This window comes from Glandiceps talaboti, chromosome 12 (assembly GCF_964340395.1).
Source record: "Glandiceps talaboti chromosome 12, keGlaTala1.1, whole genome shotgun sequence".
Lineage (NCBI taxonomy): Eukaryota > Metazoa > Hemichordata > Enteropneusta > Spengelidae > Glandiceps > Glandiceps talaboti.
The window spans coordinates 5,519,100-5,532,868 of record NC_135560.1 but is presented as its reverse complement, the minus strand read 5'-3'; the positions used below and the strand labels follow the sequence as shown (position 1 = coordinate 5,532,868).

The window sequence follows — 13,769 nt, the reverse complement described above, 5'->3', positions numbered from 1 at the left end:
TTTACCTACTTATCACCCTTAGTGAAAACACTGGTATGGACCTCTGATAAAATGACTGGGGAATTCCGCTAGATTGTAACTACTTGCTGCACTGAGTGAAAACACTGGTATGGGCTGACTGGGGATCTCAAGTAGTTTTTACCTACTTATCACCCTTAGTGAAAACACTGGTACAGACCTCTGATAAAATGACTGGGGAATTCAGGTAGATTGTAAAACTTACTACCCTGAGTGAAAACACCTTGAATCAAATGATGTACACATAGTGTACCATAGTACATACCTGGTCATTTCTTCATACACCAACCAGTCTGTCGGTAGATTCTTAACATTCTGAGCATGAGTGTCTGCTACCGATGCTTTACCAGTGGCAGGTAAACTCATAACTGAACCTGGGTGAAATCTTACTTTGGATTCTTTCCTGCAATATAAAGTATATAAAGTTCAAATTCATTCCTACAATACATGTATGTACAACTATAGATGAAGACTTGCTGCAATACATGAGAATTCAACATCTTTCCTATATTCAGGTACACACTATTGATACTCTTGATTCATAATCCTACATTTATCAGCCTGGATGCCTTTGAGATGACAATCAAAGTTAGAAGGAAACTATGAAATTTTTTATTTCAATTTCCCAATTTCAGTTATAAATGATTATTTTGACCCAGATAAGCTCTTGAGGTGTTGCCAGCTTGATGTCAGTCATGTTATAATTGCTTTTTGATCTGACCATAGAGGGCATCAATTTTTTTTTTAATTATTCTTTTGAACTGAAGAAATACAGGGTGGTCTGATGAGACACATAAAAACACAAAGGTCTGCACGAAACTATGACATAAGAATGAAACTTACTGTGTCATGAGTTGTACTCTTTCTCTATCAACTCGTATCAGATTGGGATATACCCCAGCACACAAAGCTGCTTTCACTACAGCCCAGTTTTCAGAGTTGGAATTCAAATCACGGATGTCTCCACCACCTCTAGCTCGTACAAAACCACTCGCTCTCAGTTGACCTAGTAACTGAGCTCTGTTTATCAAAATAAAAATACAGAAAATTCTATAAAACTGTGTGATCTGTAACATGTCATCACCCCTCAATCATTATCTCTACCTTGTCCAAAGCCACTCACAGTCAACTGACCATGACTGAGCTCTATATTGAAATGATATAAAGACAGAAATTATGTGCACCCTAACATGTCATCACCACTCAATCTCAGATGACCATGTAACTGAGCTCTGTCAAATATTCAAATGAAAACATCTGTAAAGCTTTCTTGGGGATGAATTTTCACTGAAAACAACATTTCTCTCTTATAGTATGTTTGTATTTAATTTTCACTTATACTTTACACAAGATATATTTAAAAATTATTCCACAAAGATAAGTTGAACATGTTTAAACAGAAAATATGGGAATTATACCCTGGTTGTTCTAAATCATGACAACGAGAGTCTCAATCCTTCATTCTATAGTGTTTGTTTCATAACTTTTCAAACCATGCTTGCACAGGTACATGTATAATTACAGCATTATTATTCATAAACATTATTCTTTATCACGCCAAAAAATACTTGTGACTTTGGGTATTGTCTCTTCTAATTTTCAAGGTAATGACCAGTTTTTCTCCAGCTCTATCAGATCAATGTTTTCTCACCCAAATGTTAATCTTACAATCAGACATTGGCCTTCAACTCACCTCATTCCTACAACCATCTCCATTGTAGCCTGTGAAATGAAATTTCTTTCACAAAATGCTCTTTCCCAGCCATCTGATCTAGCTCTTTGCCATGCCTGTTGTCAAATATACAAAACTCATGTTGAAAATATTTCATTATCCCATAGTTTAGTCTTTATCATTCTTTACTGTAAAATTCTAATAACACTTTAGACAGAAGCAGACTGAGGGGCAAAGCAAAGCAAGAAGTATTTCTTCTATGATGCTCATTTATAATTTTCTATCAGCTGTTTTTTTTATATATGTTTACCTAGAATCTTAAGAAGCCTCATTTGCAAAATATCAGAAATTTCTACCATGCACATTTTGTTAGAGAGTTTGATAGTCAAAGTACATGTGCTGACTAGGCAGTAGACCTACTATTGTTCATGAAAGCTGTAATCTGATTGGTCAAGACATGCTTTACATAGCTACTTTACATGACCTTCTGACCTTTAATGCATATTAATTAGCAATACTTTCAGTGGCAAAATCAGTGACTAAGATTGTATCCATACAACCTAGGCACTGCTATCACTCACTTGTCACTGATGTAGCTACCAAATGTAACAACAATAGTTTGCCTACTGCTTGATTTCCATAGCAGTATGTTTCTACATTACCTGGAAAGCTCGTAGCAATGCCATATGATCACTGTAGGTGCCTGAAGCAAACTTTTTTCTCACCATCAGTGCAGCACGTTTCAATGATGGTTTACTTGGCAGGACAACTGAAAAGGAAGCATACGCATACAATAATGATTGAATCATAATCAAGATAAAATTTCAGATTGTTTGTTGACTTAATTACTGCAAAGAGATAGTGATAAAAGTCAGGAGTCTACACTGACAGGTTCTACAGAATCAGACAGGTAACTATAACATACTATAACATGTTATCTTATGTAATGTGATACTATAACATAGGTAAATGTAACCTGTCTATGTCATTGGGTCTGTGACTATGCTAGCATCCCTTCTACTACTAGCTTGTTATAGTAGCCATTCAAACTGGATAAATTAACCACACTAAAGCCATTATCAAAATACCTGTATCATTACATTAAATTGCATGTAAATCATGTGTTGCACACTTTGTTCACTGCAGCCATGTGTTCATTTACATAATGACTTTGTTTGACTAATCAAACAGTCTGACGTAGTGTAATCACTTCCCATTGCAACCAATCAGTTTGAGTGTTCATTTACATAATGACTTTGTTTGACTAATCAGTCTGACATAGTGTAATCACTTCCCATTGCAACCAATTAGTTTGAGTGTTCATTTACATAATGACTTTGTTTGACTATAATAGTCTGCCAAGAGTAATCACTTCCCATTGCAACCAATCAGTTTGAGTGTTCATTTACATAATGACTTTGTTTGACTAATCAAATAGTCTGCCAAGAGTAATCACTTCCCATTGCAACCAATCAGTTTGAGTGTTCATTTACATAATGATTTTGTTTGACTAATCAAACAGTCTGACATAGTGTAATCACTTCCCATTGCAACCAGTCAGTTTGAGTGTTCATTTACCTAATGACTTTGTTTGACTAATCAAAAGTCTGACATAATGTAATCACTTCCCATTGCAACCAATCAGTTCGAGTGTTCATTTACATAATGACTTTGACTAATTAAACAGTTTGACAAGAGTAATCACTTCCCATTGCAAACAATCAGTTTGAGTGTTCATTTACATAATGACTTTGTTTGACTAATCAAACAGTTTGACATAGTGTAATATAATGTAATCACTTCCCCTTGCAACCAATCAGTTCGAGTGTTCATTTACATAATGACTTCATTTGACTAATCAAAGTTTGACATAGTGTAATATAATGTAATCACTTCCCCTTGCAACCAATCAGTTTGAGTGTTCATTCACATAATGACTTTTTTTGACTAATCAAACAGTCTGACATAGTGTAATCACTTCCCATTGCAACAAATCAGTTTGAGTGCTCATTTACATAATGACTTTGACTAATTAAACAGTTTGACAAGAGTAATCACTTTCCATTGCAACCAATCGGTTTGAGTGTTCATTTACCTAATGACTTTGTTTGACTAATCAATCAGTCTGATGTAGTGTAATCACTTCCCACTGCAACCAATCAGTTTGAGTGTTCATTTACATAATGACTTTGTTTGACTAATCAAACAGTCTGATATAGTGTAATCACTTCCCATTGCAACCAATCAGTTTGAGTGTTCATTTACATAATGACTTTGTTTGACTAATCAAACAGTCTGATATAGTGTAATCATACCCCACTGCAACCAATCAGTTTGAGTGTTCATTTACATAATGACTTTGTTTGACTAATCAAACAGTCTGACTTAGTGTAATCACTTCCCATTGCAACCAATCAGTTTGAGTGTCCATTTACATAATGACTTTGTTTGACTAATCAGTCTGATGTAGTGTAATCACCTCCCATTGCAACCAATCAGTTTGAGTGTTCATTTACCTAATGACTTTGACTAATCAAATAGTCTGACATAGTGTAATCACTTCCCACTACAACCAATCAGTTTGAGTGTTCATTTACCTAATGACTATGACTAATCAAATAGTCTGACATAGTGTAATCACTTCCCACTACAACCAATCAGTTTGAGTGTTCATTTACCTAATGACTTTGACTAATCAAACAGTCTGACATAGTGTAATCATCATACCCCACTGCAACAAATCAGTTTGAGTGTTCATTTACCTAATGTAATGACTTTGTTTGACTAATCAAACAGTCTGATGTAGTGTAATCATACCCCACTGCAACCAATCAGTTTATGGAGATAATTTCAAATCATATAATTCAGTTGATATAGGCTTCTATAACAAGCTGTTGATAGAACAAGTGCTAGTAGTGTAGTCACGGATCCAGCGGATGTAGACAGGCTTCAATTTTTCTGTACCTCTGCCAAATCTTAATCCTAATCTGAATTAGTACTTTAAAGTCCAGGGTTTAAATCCAGGTTCTCACACTATATCAGTGAGGGCATTGGGATTAGATGTGATCAGTCTTTTGTTGTGGGCCAACTTTTTCAATAGCTATGCCAGACAACTGCTTGTCATATTTAAATATTAACATTTAAGGTAACTTACATGGGTCCCTGTATGCCAATGCACACACAATGGTAAGTACTGGATCTAGACATTTTAAGGTAACTTACATGGGTCCCTGTATGCCAATGCACACACAATGGTAAGTACTGGATCTAGACATTTTAAGGTAACTTACATGGGTCCCTGTACGTCAATGCGCACACAATGGTAAGTACTGGATATAGACATTTTAAGGTAACTTACATGGGTCCCTGTATGCCAATGCGCACACAATGGTAAGTACTGGATCTAGACATTTTAAGACTACAGAATACAAGACCATCTTTCCAAGTCTTGGTTCTACTGGTAAGTCAGCCAAATGATGTCCAAGTTCCGTCAGGTCTTCCCATCGATCTATGGCATCTATACTCTGGGGGGAAAAAAATCACATTTTTGTAAACCTTGACATTTCTGTCAAAGGATGAAGGAAAGAACAAATGTGAAAATATATACTCAGCAGTGTGCCCTATAATGATAGCCAAACTTTGTTGTCATGAGTCAAAATGATAAACACTGGCATTTCTTGTGAGTCACAACATAGTAAGAGATAGGGGAACACCAAAAGTTGGTGCGTCACTAGAAATTGTGCGCGTCAGTGGTGCGTCCAATTGGCTTAGAGGGCACACTGATACTCAGTAAAGTCTATTGTAATCTCTTTGCATAATGAAATGCATTAGACTCAATAGACTTTGGACTAACTGCAACTTGAATATTTTCTAGCTGGTTGGGAAAATATTAGGGTTTATATTACGTCATATCAAGTTTAGCAAACACCCAAAATAAATTTGTAGATGTTATTGGATGCATGTAATTTAGTAAGACTATTATGGTATAGGATACAAACAGATTTGTGTCAGTATTTAATACTTAGTAACTTACCTTCAGTAACTGTACAGCATTCCTAACAACTAAGAAGGATGGTGGTTCTGGAGCTTTAGCCAAGAAATCAGCAATTGGTATAGAGATTGGAGCTAGGAGTTTGGTATGTAAACACAATTCCTATGATAGATGGTATAAAAGAAAGTGTCAAAACACAAATACAGTTACACATAACACAAACACAGCACAAACACAATACAATCCAACACACACAATACAAATCCACACAACACAAACACAAACAAACAAACCATGCCTAATCTTGCCTAGACCAATTGGAAACCATTTTATTTTGTGGTCAGTTTTCAAGTTGTTGTCTCTTGATTGTGATTTTGTCTGATGGTGAAAATGCCAGTAAATGAATAAATCTAGAAATAGTGTAAATCTGTGAAAACAATGCTGCTGTAGCAACTTGAATAAAGTAGAAATCTAGTTTAATAAAGTGTCTATAGTACAAATAAATTACTGTATATAGACAATGGAAATTCTATTACACCGCATGTACAGTATTGGGGGCATTGGTTGTACATCTGTCTGCATGATTTATTAGAAGTGACCTTACCTGTAGAGGAACTCTAAGAAGTTCAGGGTCTTGGAACTCCATCAAGCTTTGAAATCGTGCACGACTAAAAAGATGAAAACAGATTCCAGGCCTACATCGTCCAGCTCTGTCAAGACAAAAGATACATTAACTGAGTTTTTTTTGTGGATTGTAGCAATGCTAGGAAGAATTTGATTGAACTAATTAATGATTTGATACTACTAACTGATAACACAACTAAGTTTACTAGTTACATGCAATTTGGTATCCTTTCAGTCAGTGTTCTGCATCAATCAGTCAACCAATTTAACACTTGAATGTACAGAAAGAAATGTCATTAGCACTTGACACTCTCAGTTACCGTGTTTTCATTTATTCCTGGATTCACAAATATCTTACTATCATTGCTTCATCTTATCGTCCGGCAAAACAAAAACTGAATACAATTGTTACATACATTTTAATCTACTGACAGACTCAAAAAAAAAGTTACAGTCAATGTATCTGATTTGGTGATGATATGATAGGATTATGGTAGCTGAACTCATGAGAAGAACAATTAGATTTTATTCCCCAATATTTTCCTTCAGTCAGCCGAGGAAAACATTTGAGTGATCTAAGGAGTCCTTGTCACTACAAGTCGCTAGACGAGTAGTGACAACCCTTAGGTCACAAGTATTTTCCGGCTGAGAAAGTAATGGCAAGTTTAAGCGTTTTGACTCATATTTTGAAAACAGCAGATTCAGCGATGTAGACACACATTATAATGACATAGACGTGTGATGTCATGACATAGAACAACCAGAGTATATATTCCATATCTTTTTTATTCAACTTGGCTCATGCATGGTATAAATAGCAATGTCTGTAAGATTCTGTCATGTCTGGTGATGAAACATGACAGAGTTTAGTACAATTTTTATTGCACCAGACAATAACATGTAGCAAATTTCCTAAGATTTTTGTTGAGCAAGACGACATTTTGTATGTACTCAACTGGTTTCCCTTTTATAATGTTCCACATGTCTGTTTTAGCTAATCAGTCTAACAGATGCAGGGAGATCTACTTACCTTCCTCTTCTCTGCTTAGAACTGGCTTTGGATATCCAGTTATTTTTCAAGACAGATACATTAGTTAATGCATCAAAGGATTTCTGTAATGATGGGAAATAAATATCTTACTTTCAATAAAACATGACAAACCTAATGAAAGATACTAACAATACATAAGGTCATTAAGAAACAAATGTAAAGACAAAATTCAGATTCAGATTAAATTCTGGGTCTGAAAAACAGTTGTCTGGCAGAGCTATAGAAAAAGTATAGTAGGTATGAAAGAGAGCATGCTGCAGTTTCCAAAAAATCATATGTTAATTATTTGTGAAATATTTTGCTTCAACTCGTATTTCATTATAATCAGCTACATCAATTTCCATGCCAATATATATTTAAAACTGGAGTTGCTCTCTTGCATACCCACAACAATATTTCCTTCAAGTCCTGTTTCTTTATACAACTACAAAAACCGGTGCTCGCCTGTAGTTGGACTTATTAAGCTTACAAACCAATAGAAAAAGTTGATGCAGAACAAAAGAATGGTCTTATCACGTCATAAGCCCTTCACTGATTTGCTAGTAGTAATCCAACACAGTGGGATTCAAACATTGTTAGTACAAATCGCCAAATGTCTCTATTCTATGTACACACAATAGTGGGTGATCCCATCCTTTGTTTAGATATGAAGTCAAATTTGTATATTTGTTTACTGTGAAGTATTTTGCTTCAAATCTTACTTCAGTAAAATGAGCTACATCAATTTTCATGCTAGAATAAATATTATCAAAGGCTTATGCTGTACAAAACTGCAATTCTGGCTAACAATTGCTTAAAATCTGCTTGAAAACATGGTCCCTAGTGGTCAAACTATACGATCACTTTTCTCAAGTAGAATCACTATTTATTCCATTACACATTACTTGTTGGCCACTAGAAAAACTGTAACACTAAATTGAAAAATACAGAGAATTCCTCACCTCTTTAACTTTGCCAGAATCTATAACAAAGACTACATCATTGATGGTGACACTGGTTTCTGCCAAGTTGGTGGACAGAATCTGAAAGTATTGAAGAACGAGATTTGCTTAACTTCTTGCTAACAATTGCTGATCAGAAACTATTACGAGGAGTCATGATGGTCATGCTTGCAGTGTTTGCTGTGGTACTTATCATGGTCATAGAGGACACCACAAACAATACTATACGGTAAGTACATTGAATGTGTTTGCTGCGGTACTCACACATAATTTATGGCCATAGTGGATGCCACAAGCAATACTCAATATGGTAAGTACATTGTATGCCACACTGGCATGTCATGGGGTTCTGTCATACTATCGGTAATCTCTATATTCAACAAACATGACAAATCAAGACACTTCTTTGTAAATACTCACAATTTTTCTGCAACCTCTAGGTGGAGTCCTGAACACTCTTTTCTGATCTTGTGTTTGCATGTTGGAATGCATGGTATACAACACATATCTATTAGAATTGGCAAATCTTCTCTCATCACACAGTAGTCTGTCTCTCAAAGTAACAATCTCATCATAGCCAGGCAAGAATATCAAGATAGCACCTTTCAAAAGAAAATGTTACATGTTACAATGCTATGGTTTAAACAAAAGTCACATTTTTTGACTTAGATTAATGATGCATCTATCTTAGTATTTATCTTGATTTCAAAAATGTCCATGTAGACACTCAAAGAAACATCCAAAGGCATTCAGCCCATGGGTTTTGATTTTAAGTGGCACACACACACACACACACACACACACACACACACACACACACACACACACACACACAAACACACACACACACACAAACACACACACACACACACACACACACACACACACACACACACACACACGCACACACACACACACACACACTTCTAATAGTACATTGTATACCTTCACACTCACACACACCTGTAACCATGCCTACTGGTGCCTACAGACTACTGAACCATAGTTCAGTCAAGCTAGTGAAAGCTGAAATTTTAGGATTAAAATTTGTAGAGTCACTTTAAAACAACTGTTCAAATGAAATAAGCGTTACAAGCTACTACATTGTACCTTCTTCAGAGCAACTACAGATGTAGTTGAGAAGACAAACAATCAGATCAAGATCCACTCTCTCATCATCAAAGGAATGGTGGTATATTGAAAGACGTTCTTTGTCTTCTTGACTGATATCCTTAGAATCGTTGACCAGCTTGCTCTCATTACTACATGACAGATCAGTGGCCTGGCTAAAAGTGGAGAAAACAAAACATTACATTAAATTTGTTAACAGACAAAATTGAAAGGTTATGTTAACACTTTGGGTAACTAGACTGGGTTTTGGTGGGTTTTTTTTGTAATACTTCTTTTTGAGACTGAGCATGGACAGGGTGTTTTACTATTAGCCACACATACTGATAGTCGTAATAGTCCACATACATCTAGGGTTGTAGAAATGTAATGGTGTCATAAAGGACAGTCATTTCATTTCTATATCTGTTGGTATTATTTCACTGTATAACAAGTAATGCACCCTCTAATATAAGACAAACATTTTTGTTTTGGGTGAAAATGATACAAAATTGGTTTTCTTCATAGGAAATTGCTGTATGTCAGTGGCACCTCAAACTGACTGATGACATGAGCTTCCTTGCCATAACTTCTACCTTTGGTGTACAAAAGTTGTTACTTACATATGTGCTTCAATCAGCTCCACAATATCACTCCTGTTAAATTTCTTGGCCCAATCTAATGCCGTCCAATCATTAGATGATCTGACATTGACATTGGCTCCTAGATTTAGTAACTTCTCCACGACATCAACATTTCCTCTACCTGCTGCAACCATTAATGATGTAGCACCTGTATCTGTGTGAGTGTAGTCAACTGAAAGAGAAAAACCACAAAAAATAGGTTACCAAACATCATATATCATTATGATTTCCCAATACACCATAGTCTGATTATCAGAAAAACAAAAGATTGTGTAGTTCGGCCACTAGGGGTGCTATTCAGTAGGTCTTGAACTAGAAGTAAAGGAACACACAGTTGAGTACTGTAGCCTCCTCTGATAAAGTCATCATTTTCAAGCCTTAATTGGCAAATCTTACTGGCATTCTCCACTAGTCAAAAAATATCTGCTGACTTTATTTCTGACTGCATAATTTTCATGAATTCTGAGTTGCTTGAGCTAAACTTTTTTGACAATTTCATGTATGGCCATGTGACTTGTTCATCTCGGGTGCCCCTCTTGTGACACTATACAAAATGTAATTCTCAACAATACTATAGGACCTAAAGGTAACTAAATTTTCAAGGAAAATATTCATCTTCCAAAAGACTTCTGCTATACACCTTTGTTGAATTGCATTATCAGTAATTATGTAAGAATAATGTTCTTGTTTTTCATGAGGGAGTATTTTTACAAAATTGTAGATACTGCTTTTTATCAACTTTCACATCCATTGGGGTTGTCATTCTTTACTTAGACTGTCCATACACAAAAACAAAATGGTACATGACACACGGCAGTTCAGATGACAAAGACATAATAAAGATAACATAACTCTACTCACCACTGACATTCTCACTGTGAATAAGATGAAATAACTGTGAAAACGCATCTTCACTTCCCTTTAACCAGGCTTCCATAATACAGTTATCCATGTCTTTGACAAGCCATGGCTCTAACTCACTTGTGTCTAACTCCTTCTGTTTATACACAAAAGGTGAAATGAGTACATGTATAACTGGAAAGAACATAGAGCTGGGCTTTCAATGTTAAGCCAAGGCCATGGCTCTACTTCACTGGTGTACACAATATAAGTGAAATGGGCATATCGATATAACATAAAATTTGGCTTTCTATGTAAAATCTTATTTTCTTAAAACTAGATGGTCTAAACAAAACCCAACTCAACAGGTTTCTACAGTTCTGATTACCTTTCACCAAGTTAACAGAGCATCATCAAGTCAGTAAAATCACTCTTATTTTCTGGACTAAAGTATTATGGTTGCTACACTCTCACAAGTTTAAAACTGTACAATATGGGTGTTGACACTTAAATGTAAATGAAGTCAGCGGTGCCTTGATCAAGGCTGAGTCTGTTGGACTAATAAACAACCAAAGTGTAAGTATTGAAGAGTTATAAAACAAGATGTGAACCTACCTCCACCCTGTCCTCTCTATCCATACTAACACCTTCATCTTCCTGTTCTTGGTGTTTTCTATCTGTGTTTATGTCTTGAATGTCAGCCACTTTAGATTCTTGTTGTTTGTACCATTCATTCAGTTGACTCTGTTGTTTTTCCACTGTCAGGTAAAGTGGGGTAAAAACGGCAGGATATTTAGTTCAAGTGTTACAGTAAATGAGCACACACAGAATAATAAACACCTGTATATGTTTCACATTTAACTACTATGTTGTGTATGAACATAGTTTTCTAACATGCAATTATTCTAGCTGAATAAATGCCAGTTATTTCCACAGAAATAGCTCCAACTAATATACTACATATACATAATGCAAATGAACTTGTGCCAAGTATGTTACTGTATGACCTACACAGGTTATAATACACAACCAGTTCAAAGGGTTTTTTTTAGCATTGAGCTGGTGTGTTGTAACCCTTGCAAGTCACTTCATCTACCAAGCTGATGAACATTTTTGGTCACGATGTTGTTATATCCTTGTTGATCACTTTCAGCATCATCGTGTCTACCTACATTCTTTGTGAGGGAGAAAACGTTGATTTCTTTCTGACTGTTATGGTGGAATGTGTGCTTCCTTGAGTTGTAATCTAAATCAAATGTAAGTATATCTTATAGAGCAAATTTTTAAATCTTTGTTGGCATAAAACTGAAATTCCAAACAGAGTCCAGTGAGAGAGATGAAACGATTACAAGATGGTCAGTATTTACTCTAAAATCTTTCTGTAAATCCTACCTCTAGAAACACTGACATCAGAGAAGACCAGTCATGAAACGCGATCAAGGATATAATTTTTATGGATCTATTATTCTGCCAGTTTTGGAGACCCCAACACTGAATACATGTAATTTAAGAGATACAGGTCTGCTGACAATAGATCCGAACATCACAATCATTTAAAATTTACCTTTCAGTAAGTAACGATATTACACAACTGCCCAATTACAAAATTATACATAACTTACACTTTGCAAGTTCCTTTTTGTAAGTTTCCATTTTCTTATTTGTGTATCCAGTGCTGTTAACAAACAGAAACAAAACATTAATTATTTCAAAGTCATTTGCTCATATGACTAAATGTCTACATTACAACTTCTGACATACGCTAACACAAACATATTAAAAGATAACCACTGCAATATTACATATTTTCCATATGCCATTGATGTGGCAAAAATTTGTCATCAGTCTGTGAACTATTTTCTATCTGATTACTTACAATGTAGTTTGGAAAATTATGTATAGAAACACTCTTAACGGCATACTGCTTATCATATATTACTACTCCAATGGATGAGAATGGGATGGTAATCTGATCTATGTGAGAAGGAGGGTGAATAATATTCTGATTCCAAGGTGCAAATGCTTATATTGGGCTGTAATACTTGTATTGCATGCCAAGGGAGATTTTTCTCTGTTGGGAAATGCATATTAATTTGTGTTACCTGTCACTTTGAAATGTGTCTAAAACCTTACTGATATGCTATAAAAATATCACAGAAATTTTAGATTTACATCAAAGAAAACAAGATACGAATAAGTACACACACAATATCACAGTGTTCTATACATCACATCAGATTTTACCTATAACTACACCAGGACTTTAATAAATTTAACTTTAACAGATTTAATAGCCAAGTGAACTGATACAGCTACAACGCTCTATTGATTTGATTGGTCTAACACACTAATCTACAACCTTATGAGTGATTAGTCAATGTACTATGTTTAGTAATCTATTCCCTTGTCTGCTGCTAATTTGGTAGTCTAGTTACTATGTTTAGTAATCTATATGCCCTGGTCTGCTGCTAATTTCAAGCACTGTATTTATATAACACTCACCACTTCAGAATGTCTTCAAGAAAAAGTTCTTTCACTTCAAACATGCTACCAGGGACTACAAGAAACCAAACATGAGAAGTCAAGTGAGGTCACCAATATGAACATAAAGGTTCTCCCTCAATAAGGTAACAGCAATTCAAGCACTTTTGAAATAAAACAATGATTGCATTCCAAAGCATTTCAAAGCCGTTCATTTACGCAAAAACAGCTACATGTACATGTACCAGATACTCCCTTCCTAGTTCCTGAGTACCAAAGAAGGTGTTGTACCAGGTTTTTCTCCCTAAACACAGTAGCATGAGATTATACTGTTTTCATACTCATTCATTGCAGATGAACTACCTTATATCAACATTCAAATTGGGTTGGACTTTCAAAT

General features: G+C 35.4%; 1 protein-coding gene across 1 annotated transcript in view; it reads right to left on the bottom strand.

The window, feature by feature from the left end:
• Positions 1-13,769, bottom strand: part of LOC144443411 (3'-5' RNA helicase YTHDC2-like) — a 30,346-nt gene that overhangs the window by 10,036 nt on the left and 6,541 nt on the right. Inside the window, exons 9-24 of the mRNA XM_078132877.1 lie at positions 13,391-13,445; positions 12,511-12,563; positions 11,504-11,646; positions 10,910-11,045; positions 10,028-10,220; positions 9,408-9,583; positions 8,718-8,899; positions 8,298-8,378; positions 7,336-7,418; positions 6,286-6,391; positions 5,724-5,843; positions 5,049-5,214; positions 2,353-2,459; positions 1,712-1,806; positions 862-1,038; positions 284-421 (exon numbers count right to left, since the gene is read on the bottom strand). Coding sequence (XP_077989003.1) covers positions 284-421; positions 862-1,038; positions 1,712-1,806; positions 2,353-2,459; positions 5,049-5,214; positions 5,724-5,843; positions 6,286-6,391; positions 7,336-7,418; positions 8,298-8,378; positions 8,718-8,899; positions 9,408-9,583; positions 10,028-10,220; positions 10,910-11,045; positions 11,504-11,646; positions 12,511-12,563; positions 13,391-13,445 — 2,011 coding nt within the window. The remainder of the gene's footprint in view (positions 1-283; positions 422-861; positions 1,039-1,711; positions 1,807-2,352; positions 2,460-5,048; positions 5,215-5,723; positions 5,844-6,285; positions 6,392-7,335; positions 7,419-8,297; positions 8,379-8,717; positions 8,900-9,407; positions 9,584-10,027; positions 10,221-10,909; positions 11,046-11,503; positions 11,647-12,510; positions 12,564-13,390; positions 13,446-13,769) is intronic.